Source organism: Haliotis rufescens, unplaced genomic scaffold (assembly GCF_023055435.1).
Source record: "Haliotis rufescens isolate VD_foot unplaced genomic scaffold, xgHalRufe1.0.p SCAF_1, whole genome shotgun sequence".
NCBI classification, from domain to species: Eukaryota; Metazoa; Mollusca; class Gastropoda; order Lepetellida; family Haliotidae; genus Haliotis; species Haliotis rufescens.
In genome coordinates, this window is record NW_025963779.1 from 24372795 (window position 1) to 24388767 (window position 15973).

Consider the following 15973-nt stretch of genomic DNA (forward strand, 5'->3'; position numbering starts at 1 on the left):
GCTAGTTCGCGTAAGACGCTTCCAGAAGTTTAGCGAATGTTCATTGATTGCGATGAAAATTGATAAATCGTCAAACACAAATATATTTCATATATATCTGAAATTAATTGCACAAATTTATACTTGCCTAGTCTGTACCATTGTTAAGACAGTCTGCTAATTTGGTGAAATAATATTATAATACTAAAACTGATTTTCATATGTACATATCGTATTTTCTAATTACTGCTTCCAGTGCTTCGTATTTTCATTTTCACTTAACGGCTTTTTCTTGAGATGTAAAGTCAATAACATTTTAATATTTGTTTCCGTACATATATGTGAAGAAACGTGCAACCAAAGTTTGGTTTTAGCTTATTATTTTGTGTTTATATTGTTTATTGGAAAGCTATACAGCTCTTCTGCCTCTGTGAGAAAACATTCCTATTTGTTTACTCATTTTATTGCCGGTGATATATTTAATTTGTATGTTGTTGTATTTATTCATCCTGATAACAGAGCACAACACAGTAATAAAGTTGCGTTTGCAAGACTTTAGAAATAGTAATCTTCTATTATAACCAGTTTTTAGGAAAGCACTCTTGTTTATGACGGGCACCTGCGCCATCATCGGGAACGTTCGCGAGAGAACCATTCTAAGGGAGATAATCACTGGCATTCCGAGCAGATAAACTCCCAGTCAGTTCATCACAAACCGGCTTTATGGGCGGGATTCGTCATTCAATTTTGCGCCATAGCAAATTCCTTGCCTTTAAATGGCATTTCGTAATTTATTTCACAACGCGAGAAAATGTGACAAAGTTAGGGTCCGTTTCACTTCATTTGTAAGTTGATCATTAAATATAATGTAAACATGATTGTGACAATCTATGCGGAGACAATACACATAACGTGGCATTTTGCCATTGTGATCAACATTTAATATCATGGGATTTCATGACACAATGATATATAACAGACAGCTACTAAAACCTATGTTGGCTGTTGGCTGCAGTCGAATCAGGTTCAGTGCATAGTAAACGGCAAAAGAAATTTTACACCCATATTTGATGTTGGCTAAAATGAAACAAACAAGAAATGGTTATTTTATGGTGATGTATTTGAAAAGTTTGCAGAGCTTCGGCGACTTTTTTCAGCCTCGTAACGTTTTGATAATGTTTGTATTTTTGTTGTTGTCAAATCCAACTTTAAAGTGTATATTTTTTCTCCAACATTTTTTTCTCTCACATGAATAAAAGAAAAGAAAACGGTTCATGCATAAAACGGTTTCGAAGGGATCAAGAAATTATACAGATCAAAACTGAGAGCGTAAAGACAGTGTATTATTTAAAACAAACATGAAAAGACATCTCCACAAAAATGTGCAAGTTTATACATGTTTTGGTGTAAACTGGCAGCGTTATTAAGACTATGCAAGGGCGGATCCAGCATTTTTAAAAGGGAGGGGTCCAAAATATCAAAATCCTCTCTAAGTCAATTTTACTGCCTACAACACTACACTTTCAAAAGGGGGGGGGGGGGGGGGGGGGGGGGGGGGTATCCGGACCCCCTGGACCCAACCTCTGGATCTCTATATACTTTTCTCGTGGAGCGACCTATATGGGATTAAGTGATGCACATTTTCTCTCTTGGTATTCGACTAACACGCAATATATAATTGTATAAACAGCGATGTCCCGCACCCTGTGCGTATGGCATTTATATATGTGCGCCCACAAATACGAGATGATACACATACATCCACAAGTACGTGATGATACACATACATCGTGATTTATCGACAGAGATTTAGTACATGGCGCTTCCCGTATGTCCACATACCAACTGTATAGAAACATGTTTACGTTTTCGATAGGCGAACCACGACAAAACATTCGTAACAAACAAGCTGGTATGTAAACACACTATTCGATACATACTAAACTCTGTGTATTGCCCAGGTCACGACAAGCCTTGTTAGGAGTTACTGTACTATCGGCCTTTACATGACGTCAGTGAGAGAGCACGAAACGCGCATAATTTGTCATTGGAGACAGATGACCTGTTGTCAAGGTGTGTTAGCCGGGGGTCCCTTTCATCTCAGAGAGACGAGTCGATGTTGTTTAGATAGAAGTAATGCTGTAATCTCCTTGAATTAACCTGTCTTGAACATTCAATATATCAAAGTATTATCATTTCGACCACGGGGGCGGTCGGGTAGCCTAGTGGTTAAAGCGTTTGCACGTCACCTCGAAGAACCGGATTCGATTCCCGACATGAGTACAATGTGTGAAGCCCATTTGTGATATTGCTGGAATATTGCTAAAAGCGGCGTAAAACCATACTCACTCACTCGACCACGGTTATACCACTCAACTTTTAATAGGGACAGTCTGTGTTTTCAGGTGAGAACTGCATGCGGCTAAATGAGGAATAGGTCCCGCGGAGAGTAGTCGATGCCGCATTGACACAGACTCAAGAGCGGCATATTCAGCTTCACTTCAAGTTAAAAAGATAAAGGTGATAGATATCAGGAATAAATTACCAAAGACCACAACTAACCCTAAATCAGAGCTCCATATAATTTTTTGAGCAATTGAGTTTCTACTCGAAGGTTTCTATTTAAATTGGGTTATTACATTTTTCATTGGGTAACCAATATTTTTTCACTCATCTATTCATCACTCTATTGGGTTTTTCCCAAAATGAGATAACATTTTGAGATTTCAATTAATAAATAAAATGTTTTAGATGTATATAATGTGTATAAACTATAGGCTTGACTGGGAAAGTAAATTCGCTTGTAATTGTGTTTCGGAAATTAGCTCCATCAGGCTGAAAAAGCTTCATTGGGTATTTACGCATGCTGCTTTTATATACATTTGAGTTTTTCATTTAATGCATGCGTTTCTGTACGCAAGTTAGTTGAAAGTAATTGGGTTTTGAATACTTTTGGGGTATTTTACGCAAATGCTCAGCTACATGTATCTGTAGCTCTGCTAAATAGTGTAACCGTTCGAAATTAGCATAAGTCCGCTAGTTCGAGAATAGTTAAAATGGGGAAGGAGTTGTGCCATTTCCTTGTGGACTACCATGTATTTTTACCATTAGGTGGAAAGCAAATCTGTAGCAGATCATGTTTGGCGTCAAGTGAGATAAAAATAATTTCTAACCCTTGAGCAAATAACAACAAATAAATAGAAATGATTTAATTCAAAATATTAACCTTTTTTTTAATTGTATGTGATTTTTTCTCAAGCCATGCTACACGCGGCTCATTCACACAGCATGCATATACACTAGCTATAATTACTGAGTTTCGTAAGAATGAGTGAGTGAATTAATGTCGCTGTCAGCAATATTCAAGCCCACAAACCTTCACATTATGATCCCTTCTGAATCTTGGACAGAAAGCAATATTTTTCTATAATACAAGCACGCCAATTAAATTCGGAGAGAAGGACAAGTTTTGTGTAACATTATAACAACATTAAAAGAGTCAAATTGTCAAGTGTTAATGATTTTGTTTTGTGCGCGCGTGTATGTTGTGTGTGTGTGTGTGTCGTGGTGTGTGTGTGTGTGTGTGTGTGTGTGTGTCCGCCGTCCGTCCGTCCGTCCGTCCCAGTGAATGATAGAGTGATTAGGCAGTGGGACGTCGGTGTTGTTGCTGGCAGTTAAAAATACATCATGCGATAATCTTTATTTGGAATATAATCAAATGATGGAGCAAATGGGAGTCGTTTAACGCTTTTAACAGTATTCCAGTTATTTCACAATCTCATTAAAATCAGATCTTAGTTCTCGCTAGCGCTAAAGCTTTGTTTAGCGGTAGCGAGAACTAAGGTCTGATTTTAATGAGATTGGTTATTTCACGACGTGTCAGCTTAATGTGTGAGGAAAGCTCGAATTTACTTTGGTAAAACCCACAAGCACGGATATGGTGTAGACAAACCTAGATACATAGTTGGGGCGAACCGGGATTCGAACCCACAATCATAGGTTTCTGGCGTGCCCAATTGACGCAACTCTGCACAGCGAATTACGGCACCTTAGACGACTGGGCCACCCGTACCCCACAACTTTCAGAAGACGATATGTTGCTGGGAGTCCTAGTTCATCGGAATAGATTGATCCTTTGTTATTTGAATTTTGTTACACATCTGAATATACGTTCATGGTGTGATTACATATGAAATAGCCAGACCCCAGGTGGCCTGTATGTGATACATGTGTTTATTTGTAGCATTAGGGCAGAACGACCAATGCATGGACTATTCATGTGATATAAAAAAAACTGTCCTAAGCTTACTTGTAAATGGTGAACTGATTTACATTTCACAAACTTTTCACATTTACACAACCAGGGACACACTCTTTTATTTTATTGTTTACAAATTCTTGCAAGCGAATTACTTTGGGTCGGTCGAAAAAGAAATAAATTTGAGTACATCAATACTTGTTTTTGTTTGGATTGTTTGGATGTTTAGTGCATTGCATTATGATAACTGCATCTATAATATTTTTTAACTGCTGTTTTGTTATGACAGGAGACTACATACAATGCACTTCAACAAATATTTTTTGTAAGCTAGTCATTAAACACCTCTATACACCATGCACCTTTTCAATGATTTACGGTATGTAGAACGCTTAATCAAGGAGTTACGGTACACAAATGAGTTGAGTTTCACGCAACGTTCAACAGCATTTCAGTTATTGTGAATGTTCTAGACGTTTACAACTTTGGTGAAACCCACGAGCACTGGTACTGGTGCTGACAAACCATAGATCATATAACATGCACGAAACATGAGAGTGAGTGAGTGAGTATGGTTTTACGCCGCTTTTAGCAATATTCCATCAATATCACGGCGGGGGACACCAGAAATTGGCTTCACACATTGTACCCATGTGGGGAATGGAACCCGGGTGCTTGGCGTGACGAGCGAACGCTTTAACCACAAACCTACCCGACCGCCCCGCACGAAACATGGGCTCAAACTAGGGCTGGGACGAGTCCAACTTTACTACCCTGAAACCCACCGTCCGCACCCGGGTACCCGCTGTAGATATTCAGAGATAGATACAAACTCTCCGATTTGGAAACGTTTGACCGTAGCCCTGGCAAAATGTATTTAGATACACGTGTAAAACGATCTGGTCATGCATACACTGAAGTTTACTATTGAGAATTTTATAAGACTTATGTCAGCTGAAAACGAACAAATTATGAAAAGCTTAGGTAAATATCTCTTCCAAGTCATGAACATTCGAACGGAAACACAGTGTTGAACGGTAAATCATTATTAAATCTACTCAGCATGCAAATATATATACAGTATATTTCCATTGTATTATGGTCCGGTGGCCTGAAGTACCGAATAAATTTGTCTGTCTGTCTGTCAGTTTTACTGCATGAAGTTTTATCTTTATTTAAACATATGGCAGTCAGAAGGAATGGGTGCATTGTCAGAAAGAAATGGGAATATTAGTGACTTATTGTGTAACCATAGAGTTTTAGATAAGTTTTGTGATTAAACAATATATATCACGTTACTAACCACTGGTCCGGGTAGTCCTGTGGGTACCCGGGTCCTACTCAGTACCCACCCGACCCGAGTACCCGAGTTACCCGTCCCAGCCCTAGCTCAAACCCACGATCAGCGGACCCTGGAATGCTACTATCCTTCCGGATCTCCGCGGCCAAGTTGATTTTGTACACGGTTTTGTCAACAAGGGCCCCATTTACCATTATCCCACAGCAATGGGCGTTGTCCTTTGAAATTATAATAGTATGTCGTAAAAGTAGCCGTATCGATGCAAATATGTCGTAGCTTATTTCCGCTGAAAATTAGAACGCTTTCATAGAACGCCGACATAGTACGACATGGTCTACAATCACGACTATCTGGAATGTACAAGGTTCGAGACTAGAAGTAAGTCTAGTCACTCAAAGGGACGTAACTCGAAATCACGTGATTTAGGCAATCCATCCTGCTCAAGTCACCCATTTTCGTGGTCGCGTCTCCAGTTTTCGATGTGCTTGAAACAAATCATTGTATTATCAGTTATCTGAGAGCATGTCTGATAACATACATACTTAGATATTACAGCATCTGAATATGAGGGGAAAGAAGGTACTTTCACGCACTTCATTATGATGTTTAACAGTTTAGGAAGTAGATCTATATCTATCTCATGTCAGTGTGATATTAATTTACTAACTAATATTGACGAATATCGTGGATAAAACATAATTATGGCTTTGTGTGTTTCAGGCAGTACCGAAGAAGACAACAGGAGACGCGATACCACCTCAAGTTGTAAGTAGAAGTGATTTCATTTGAACAGGCAGCCTGGTGCTAGGTTGTCACTTATCACATTTGAAGAATGATGCTAGGTAACCACACGCTAATAACACTGTCCTGTTTTTCATCACTTTGAAAAAGCAAAATGGGTAGGTAGGTTAAAAGTTGTATTGAAATTTAAAAAAAAATATTCCTCAAACACTCTTCATTCACAAATGTACTAGATCTAGATCTACATGACAACAATGATGTGGACACAAGTGAGAAAGTGAGTGAGGTTGGGTAACACTGATTTCAACAGTCTTTCTGTGACGTATCATGTCGTGTCAGCTTGAGGTGGGAGTAAAGCCTGAAGTGATGACTCACATAAGTGTAGTGGCCATAACATTCTGAATCCCACGATGGGATTCAAACTCTTCAGATCCAAGTTTGGACACCTTGTCCACATGACCAGAGAGGTTAACCACGTCAGCAGGCTGACGAGGTAAGGAGAATGTCATCTGTGGTTTGACTCCACGACCTGATATACAGACAATCCTTGGGTCATAATTTGGGGACAGTGATATAAAGATGATTGTTTTCTCAATTAATTTTAAGTTACTTGTGGATTAAATATGTATCTCAGTTGTCATAAAGTGCAAAATGATGACTCTTTTTTTCAATGAAACCAGTTATTTTGTTTTATTTGTCAACATCAGTGAATCACTGAAATGGCATCTTGTAAACACAAACAGATTTAGGTGCAGCGAAGCCTTTGGTGATCGCTGAAGATCGAGTGTATGTTTGTGTGGCTTTTGAACATGAATCAGGAATGACATTGCTGGTTATCAGGCCGGGTTGCAGAGCTCCAGATAAGCTGCGTATCTGCGTAAAATACGGATCAAAGATACAGAAATACACAGTAAAATAAAATCCTAGCATATCAAATACGCAACGAACAATACAGAAACACTACAAAAATAAAACTTGTGCGTATCATCAAAATATTGTGAAGTAACCCTGCGTATTCGATTAGCAAATCAGCAACTTATTTTGAAATTATAAACAGGCATTCCGTCAACCTTGCCTAACTCCACGATGACAGTTACATCATGATCATTTGCCATCACACTTTCTTGTGGAAGTATCGTGGTATTTTTGAGTCCTATAAAGCTCTCGAACCCACACGACACCAGTTTTCAGGGACTAGATGAATAGTGTTTTTAAATATTTAACTTAAATACCGACATGTGTAAAAACGAGTGGGTAACAGAAATTTGAATACCCAGATAGAATTACTGATACCCAATGATTTTAAAATGCATGGGTAAAATACCCACAACACCAAAAGCTTATCTGGAGCTCTAGGTTGTGTGAAACAGTGAAACTTCCAATGGAATATAACTACAAATGTGGGACTGAAGTTTCCATGCGAAAAAATAGATGAAACTTTCTGGTTAATCTGGCTGATTTACAAGGACACTGAATGGAAACAGGACACAAGGTGGTAGATATGTGACATACCGTATTCGACGTAATAAGCGCCCCGTTCTAATAAGCGCCCATGGCGGTATTTGCTAATATATTGGCTAGTGAACAATCCCAATTAGCACCCCTTCCGATTGATCAATGTTCACAAGACTTATTTATTCGCGTACAATACGCACTTGTGTGTTATATGCACCCTTAATTATGGACAATTAAATTCTGGAAAAATATATCTGTCATACATAAACATTTCAGGCTGTCAGCATAAACCACGAAATTAATCTTTCAACTCTGTTTTTTCACAAAAGTAATATTCTAATAAGAGCCCCCTATTTCTAATTTTGAGAGCGCCCTGGGCGCTCATTACCTCGAATACGGTAATATGGAATATTGTTATGTCACATAAGGGCCTTCTTCAGCATTCTTCCTCGAGTATCCAGTGTGTACATGTATCTCCATTCTGTTTTGAAAAACTCGCCTGGACACATCTGCCACCAAAACTTCTCCATCTCTCTTATCATCACCCCCATGAAGATCGGAGTTAGAATTGGTCTGCAGCAACCCATACTTGTTGTAAGAGGCGACTAACGGGATCGGGTGGTCAGGTTTGCTGACTTGGTTGATGCATGTCATTGAACCCAATTGCAAAAAATCAATGCTTATGATGTCAGTCACGGAATTGTCTGATCCAGACTCGATTATTTACAGGCAGCTGTCATATAGCTGGAATATTGATGAGTGTGGATTTAAACAACAAGCAAACAATATCTTAATATTCTTATCACCAACTTAGCACAGAATTCCTCTTGCTCATGAACTTGAAATTAACAGTCAAAGAACATAATTCTTCTGACATACAAGCAAGCCTGCCAATCAGAAGACTGTTATAAATGATCTACCCTAAGTGCAAGCAGTTTGACGATGACAGTTCACTCAGTTGCCTGTTGGGATGCTCCCCTACAACCTGAACAAGTATCCAGCCATCACTCATCGTATACATGTACAAGTTGACAGCCATCACTCATAACATGTCCATGTTGGGTGTCTGTTACTTCCTCTGTCATGCTTCCCTTCCAAGCAAATAGGGCCTAGGTTTGTAAAGTTCAACAGGATTAATTGCAGTTTATGTTCAGATCTTGGTGAACACAGGTTAACCACTACTGGGACCCAGTATGATTACATCTTCCAGAGGCTAGGGAATTAACTGACTATAAAAGTCCAGTTTCCACCCTGACGAACGAACCTGGAATGTCTAGGCTCCACCATAATGCCACCAGTGGCTATTACGAGTTATTCCCCTTCTATGTCCCTCCAACTGACCAATCAGATTCCACCTCTCTTATCTCTTGCATTTGCTTCAAGCAAAATGGCGGTGCCCTGTCAAGACGTTCTGATCATTAATCAAGATCTATCTTTGAAACAAATGTTATATTTGGGATAACACTTTCTTAGTAATGTACAGATTCTCGTACTTTTTGTGGAAGGCTCGGTGGCTGAGTGGGTGAGATCGCTGACTTTGAGTGCTGGCGATTAGGTGCCTCACTCTGGCAAGTGTGGGTTCGAATCCCGGACGGGACTCAACTTAAAAAAGTACGAGAATCTGTACTTTACTAAGAAAGTGTTATCCCAAATATAACATTTGTTACATTTGCCCACTTTCTAAATGGCATTGTGTATTCATAGCTTTCGGCCATGGGAGCCGTGCGAATTTACACTTGTCAGAGGGGTGCTCAAAGTACGTTATCTAGACTACCAGTTGTCGGACTTTTATTTTTGTGGAAGCCTCGGTGGCTGAGTGGGTTAGATCGCTGACTTTGAGTGCTGGCGATTAGGTGCCTCACTCTGGCAAGTGTGGGTTCGAATCCTGGACGGGACTCAACCCAAAAAAGTACGAGAATCTGTACTTTACTGAGAAAGTGTTATCCCAAATATAACATTTGTTGCATTTGACCACTTTCTAAATGGCATTGTGTATTCAAAGATCTATCTTGTTATAAAATGGGTCTTACCTCTCGAAGTGCATCAAATCACTTCAGCACCTTGATTAAAAACATGAAAAGATTTGCAAAATATATATCGACGCCCACTTGGCGGTACACATAGTTTCCAAATCCTGCAGTCAACCAAAATCTGCATGTTGAAATCCATGTTGTTTATGAACTGAATGTCTATCTAGTTCGTCACATGATTTTGATCGGACTATGCATAGTCTCGTTAGTCCAGCCAAAATGTAACTCTGGAATTCCAGCCTAGTTTGGCAAGGGTGGAAACCTGACTTTTATAGTCAATTAACTCCCTTGCCTCGGAAAGAGGGTATGATTAATTCTTGGTTTACTCTGTGGTGTAATGGATAGCATCTGCCCAGAGAGAGGCCATGTCTTACCAAAAGACATTAAATGCTGGTACTTATTACTCTGCCTGCCTGTTATTTGGCATTAGGGGATAAAACAAGGACTGGCTGGCTCAGGAGCATAGTTATAGAAGTGTAATAATCTTGAACAAGACACCACACCTTAACAAGTACCTGTTTTTTTTAAAGTAATAATCCCAGTATATCCCACTACTTTTGTTTAAAGTATACTGAACATAATAGGTATGGATCATGAATATTTTTGGTGACATTTTTTTGTAGTGAAGACTGAGCACACAATTTTGTAAAAGTATCCCAACAATATTCATGATGACTTCTTTTGTTCACTAATATTACACTACATCCCACTACTTTCAAACAGGAAATGTCTGATGTAGATGTGATAATTATCAAATTATTATTAGACATTGCAAACGCATCAATTGAGGAGGGGCAGTGGTGTAGCAGAGTAGTTAAAGTGTTGGCAATAGGTCCGGGTTTGATTCCCCACATGGGTGCAGAGTGTGAAGCCCTCTCGTCGCTGTTGTAGGGCTGGAGTATTACAGAAAACATCTGTCTATACTCTCACAAATATTATTGCACCACATATTCATGTATCCTATGAATGATTTAGATATTACATTACAGTGATTTGGAGACACATGCCTGTGGTAGGGAAAATGTTATGGCTATGCACAATCTAATTAAAATCAGATCTTAGTTCTCGCTACCGCTAAACAAAGATCTGAGGACATCCCATTACGGGTCACGTCAGAATGACCTTTAATCCGACCAATCAGAGCGTAGCTGATGATTTGGCTATGCACAGTTTGCAGAGTTCTGTGTTTATATGAAACTGATGTCACTCTTGGCGGCATCCTTAATTTGTTTGTTTGTTTCTTGTTTAATGCTGCACTTAGCAATGTTGCAGCTATATGACAACAGTCTGTAAATAATAGAGTCTGGACCACACAATCCCATGATTGACATCATGAACATCGATCAACACAGTTAGGGTGTGATGACACACCGTCAACCAAGTGTGACCATGTGGTCATGTTAGTCGCCTCTTATGACATGGATGCCGGAGACCAATTCTAACCTGGATCTTTATGGGTGCGGGTTGTCATGCTTCAACGATTGAGGGTGTGTGTAAGACATCCTATGTTGATGTAAAGACATTTGGGGAATAAATGATGTTGATGTAAAGACATTTGGGGAATAAATGATGTTGATGTAAAGACATCTGGGGTTTAAATGATGTTGATGTAAAGACATTTGGGGAATCAGTGGTAAAGATTTTTAATATCACCTTAGAATATCATTATCTTTCACTATAACTCTGAGCGTCTAGAAACTGTATTTGCAGCATTCTAGCAGCATGGATGACGAAGAGGAGGAGGAGGAGGAGGACCTGTCCAGTCTGTCTGAGACTTCATTGAGTGAGGACTCAGCCGACAGTGACAAGGAGGACAAGGACGATGAACAGGAGCTGGTCAGCACGAGAGAAGAAAAGAAACACCGAGTGAGTTGCAGACAAGTTCAGCATGTTGTTTTGTGGCATTGTCGTTAGTTGTCTCTCAATCAAGTGACCTATTCTGACAGGGGATCTCCACAGGTTCTAGCTGGAAGAATAATTAGTAATGATGTGTTTACATACACACTGAAACAATGTTGTTTTGTTACAGGGAGGACGCAAGAAGGGCCAATCGTATCGGAGCAGCTATGACATAGGAACACTGAAGGCTGCGTACGCTGCTGTTGTGGAGGATGGTATGGCTGTGTATGCTGCATCCAAGAAGTTCAAGGTGCCTCAGAGCACTCTCAGAGACCGAGTCCTGGGTCGGATATCAGCAGACGTCACAACGTCTGGACCCCCAACAATCTTCACAGCTGAGGAGGAGGCTGGCATTGCCAACTATGTCAAACTGTTCGCTGATATTGGGCATCCATTATCGAGAAACAAAGTTCGGCAGATGGCCGGAGAGCTGGCAGCTCAGTTAGAGCGCCGGGGGTTCACCGATGGGAAAATACTAAGCTTGAGATGGTACTACAAACTCATGGACAGATTCCCAAACACACAGACTCAAAAATTTTCCAATTCCAAGTTACAGGAGATAGGGTATGGTTATTACAAGAAGCTTGCTGAGGTTATTGAAGACTATGGTTTAGAAGATGCGCCAAAACGTGTTTTAAGTCTGGATGAGATTTGTGTAAGAACAGAGGAGTCGTCACTAAAGATGATCTGTCGGAATGTGACGGACGAGAATGCTGACATTGCTGTTGTGTGCAAAGATGATGCAAGAATCACCTTCCTCGGTTGTGCAAGTGCCAGTGGGAAAAAAATTCCACCCTGTTTTGTATTTGCCTCAAACAGCGATAACCCAAGTCGTAAAACAGTTAGTAAAATTCAACATGGTGCTGTGGTAAAGTATTCCCCTACGGGAGAGTGCACCTCACAAATTCTCAAAGAATACTTTGAATCTCACTTCAGCCAGTTTGTGAAAGTTGGGCCCAAGTCAAAGAAGCATATCCTGTTCTACAACAGCCGACGGATGTGTATTCCCCTGGTTCTGTGGCTGTGGAGTGAGAGTCACAATGTCATGTTCTTCCCCCTACCGCTACACCGGGGACCGAGTAAGGACCCAGTGACACACAGATCCACAGGCTGTCTGTATGGCGTGTCACATTCGTATGAAATAGAGCAGAAACAGTTTGAAGACAAAAATCTGGACATCAAGTTCACCAGTTCTGATGCTTGTAAGATCCTGAGTCGGATCTACTCAGGTCTGTCTGTCTCCCACTTCGAGCATATGTTCCGACTGATGGGAGTCTTCCCTCTGCCAGACAGAAACCCGGGAATGCTCAGGTTTGACAAAATAGTGGATGATATGAAACATGAGGGTAAACAGAAGAGGAGGCGTGCAAAGAAAAAACCTGTTGCTTTGAATACTGAAGCAAGTCCTCCAATCAAGAAGCGACGGAAAGCCAAAGTGAAAACCAAGTCCAAGCCTGTTGTCAGTCCTATCATCTTGAACAAGGGCATGAAGTCCATGGACAGGATCAGACATTCAGTGCCTGTAGACTGGAGTGGAATCATTGCACCAGACGAGATTATATCCGTGCCGGTTGTGTCCGGTGGTGGGGATGAGGAGGACAGTGTTGATGATGATGAGGGGCGAGACGGGTATGCTGGTAATGCTGCTGCCCATTACAAGTCACAGGGCATCGAAAACGGAGTGACGCTGGAGCCAGACGCTGAGGGTGTTACTGTAGGCGGGTCTCAACAAAGTTATCACGTGTACATCCAAGGTGCTGAATGTGTAACGCAGGGGGCGGACATTGACACAGACAACATTGTGGTGGCGGAAGAGGTGGTGATTGTAAATACAGTTGAAGACGGGTAGAGGATGGGTGTTGTTCAGCATCATGCTAATCCTGGTACTTATGTTTAACAGCACTGAGGTGTGCTGGCACAGTCATTTCATCAGATCATCTTTTCCAGATCATCTAAAGATGAATTTGTTAACATCACATTGGGTGGACTGTAATGTTGTCAGATAAAAGTTAAAATCCCCTTACCAGTTTCGATGTCCTTTTTGACTTTGCTTACATTAGGCTGAAAAAAATAATAGTCTTGGTTCTCAGGCACCGCCAGCATCATCATAAAGTCTGCCGCATGTTTCGTTTTTATTTCCATTTTCCAAAAAAATAAAATAATCCTAATACTTAAAAACAATGCGATCCAACATAGCACACAGTTACTTCCCCTTACATGCGCACTGCTTTTCTGTGTATCTCGTGTTATGGTCATGTTCGCAATCGGAGTTTGTATGCTTGTTTATGTAGGGAGGTCCTTTCCCAGGTTAATGGTACACATCTGTTTATTTGGTTTGAACAAGCAACAACAATAAAAACCACCACCCGCCCGCACTATATTTTCAAAAGTCATTGCCTGAGAACCAATTCTTTTATTTTTTTAAGCCTTATTGATGTTGAAGGTTCACAGAGTGTGTTTGGTGTAACTGGAGTGCAATGTCATTAAAATCAGATCTTACTTCTTGCTATCGCTCAACAAAGACCTGAGGACATCCCATTACGGGTCACGTCAGAACGACCTTTCATCCAACCAATCAGAGGGTCACTTACCAGATCATGGAAGTGACTGTCGGAATGTGTTTTATAATCATGCAGCCAGGAAATATTTAACAAGGGGTATTCCGAACGACAGTTACAGGCTTTATGATTATATCCATACAATCTAGACCATCTATAAGCCATTCCAGAATGTTCTTCTTATCAGTTTAAATTTTTTTAATCGAAAATACGTCAAAATATGTTTGAAGCGTAGTTGCCAGTTTGAAACTAGTGTCGTAAAGCTCGAGAAAGCTGCCTTCTGATTGGCTAATGTTGATTTCTTGTCAGTCATTTCATTGGTCGGTCAAAATTTGCGAAAGGTCGTTCTGACCTGACCCGTAATGGGATGGCCTCAGATCTTGTTAGCAAAAACTAATATCTGATTTTAATGAGATTCAACTCGAGTGCAGGGGTTATCATCAGTGTACAAGCCATCAATAAAAATGCACTCTATGTTCACTTTTAGTTTTGAGAACATTCTTTGCCAAAATGTTTTCGACATCAAACATTTGTACAGTGAAACCTGTCAGTCCGGACAGGACCATTCCCTGGGAAATTGCCAGAAATTCTGGGAATCTATTAGAAGAACACTATGGATCAGCCCGTAGTTCTGTGTAGTGACAAGTCAGTATGAAAGTCGTATAGAAAGCAGCACATACAGTTTACGCAGCTAGCACTAAAGGTTTACTCGTGAGATATGCTCTAAGGTTTACCTAGAGCGCTTGTCACAACCAGCGGACCATCATGGTGATTGTTGCAAATCAGAAACTGATGCTCCATTAAACTGCAATATTTGTTGAATATGTATTGTATTTCGGGATAATTCTATATCAGAACATGTAATATGGCTGAACACAGGATTGACTTGAATTTCATATTCTTTTTATCTTTTTGAACAAAGTCCATATCCATGTCAAGCCTGTCTCCATTGGTATTTTCCTGGCCGTGAAAAGTGTGTTATAGTTATTGTGACATACCATATTCGCCATATGAAGCACCCCGATCAAATAAGCGCACCTGACCAACTTTTAGACCACTCTGTATGTTATCTTCATACACAGTAAACTACGGTTATAACAAACTCAGAGACCACTAATTTTATCTCGTTATACCCTTATCAGGTCTTTGAAAGGCATTTAGAAGGGATACACATAAGGAAGAGAATTTATGGATATCAACTTCTTTATTATGAGGAACACGTTTCGGAGTATATGCTTACACCTTCATCAAGTGAAAGGATGCCATGAAACAGATAGCATATATGTACATGTAAGGACAACAAAATTAAAAAAAAAAATCTTCCTTATGTTATAACTGTAGTTCGTTATAAGCATATAACCAGCATATATACAGCAAATGGACAGGACCCAAAGACAGTTTGTTATATCAATCAGCTAGTTATAAGGGTGTTCATTATAAACGTAGTCTACTGTTTATCCCAAGGTTTACATGACACTCCGTATTGTCTTGTACGTTACAGGGGCGGTCGGGTAGCCTAGTGGTTGAAGCGTTCGCTCGTCACGCCGAAGACCCGGGTTCGATTCCCGACATGGGTACAATGTGTGAAGCCCATTTCTTGTGTCCCCCGCCGTGATATTGCGGGAATATTGCTAAAAGCGGCGTAAAACCATACTCACTCACTCACTTGTACGTTACAGATGTTCTACAGAAGACACAGCAGTGTAGAAGGGGTGTAGTTGACTTGTAACTATTTTCGAAAAAGGTGTTAATA

General features: G+C 40.2%; 1 protein-coding gene across 1 annotated transcript; it reads left to right on the forward strand.

Moving 5' to 3' along the window:
* The first annotated feature begins 5967 nt into the window (after positions 1-5967).
* Positions 5968-13685, forward strand: LOC124131654. The gene is made up of 4 exons (XM_046495079.2): positions 5968-6116; positions 6258-6302; positions 11474-11629; positions 11793-13685. The coding sequence occupies exons 1-4, from the start codon at positions 6102-6104 to the stop codon at positions 13509-13511; spliced, it is 1935 nt and encodes a 644-aa protein (XP_046351035.2). The 5' UTR covers positions 5968-6101; the 3' UTR covers positions 13512-13685.
* Positions 13686-15973: the final 2288 nt, after the last annotated feature.

What these genes read in the sequence shown, in the direction of transcription:
- LOC124131654 (XM_046495079.2), top strand. An exon ending in ACGCGATACCACCTCAAGTT is followed by an intron (nt 6,303 to 11,473) that starts GTAAGTAGAAGT and finishes CTGTATTTGCAG; the next exon opens with CATTCTAGCAGCATGGATGA. An exon ending in GAGAAGAAAAGAAACACCGA is followed by an intron (nt 11,630 to 11,792) that starts GTGAGTTGCAGA and finishes GTTTTGTTACAG; the next exon opens with GGAGGACGCAAGAAGGGCCA.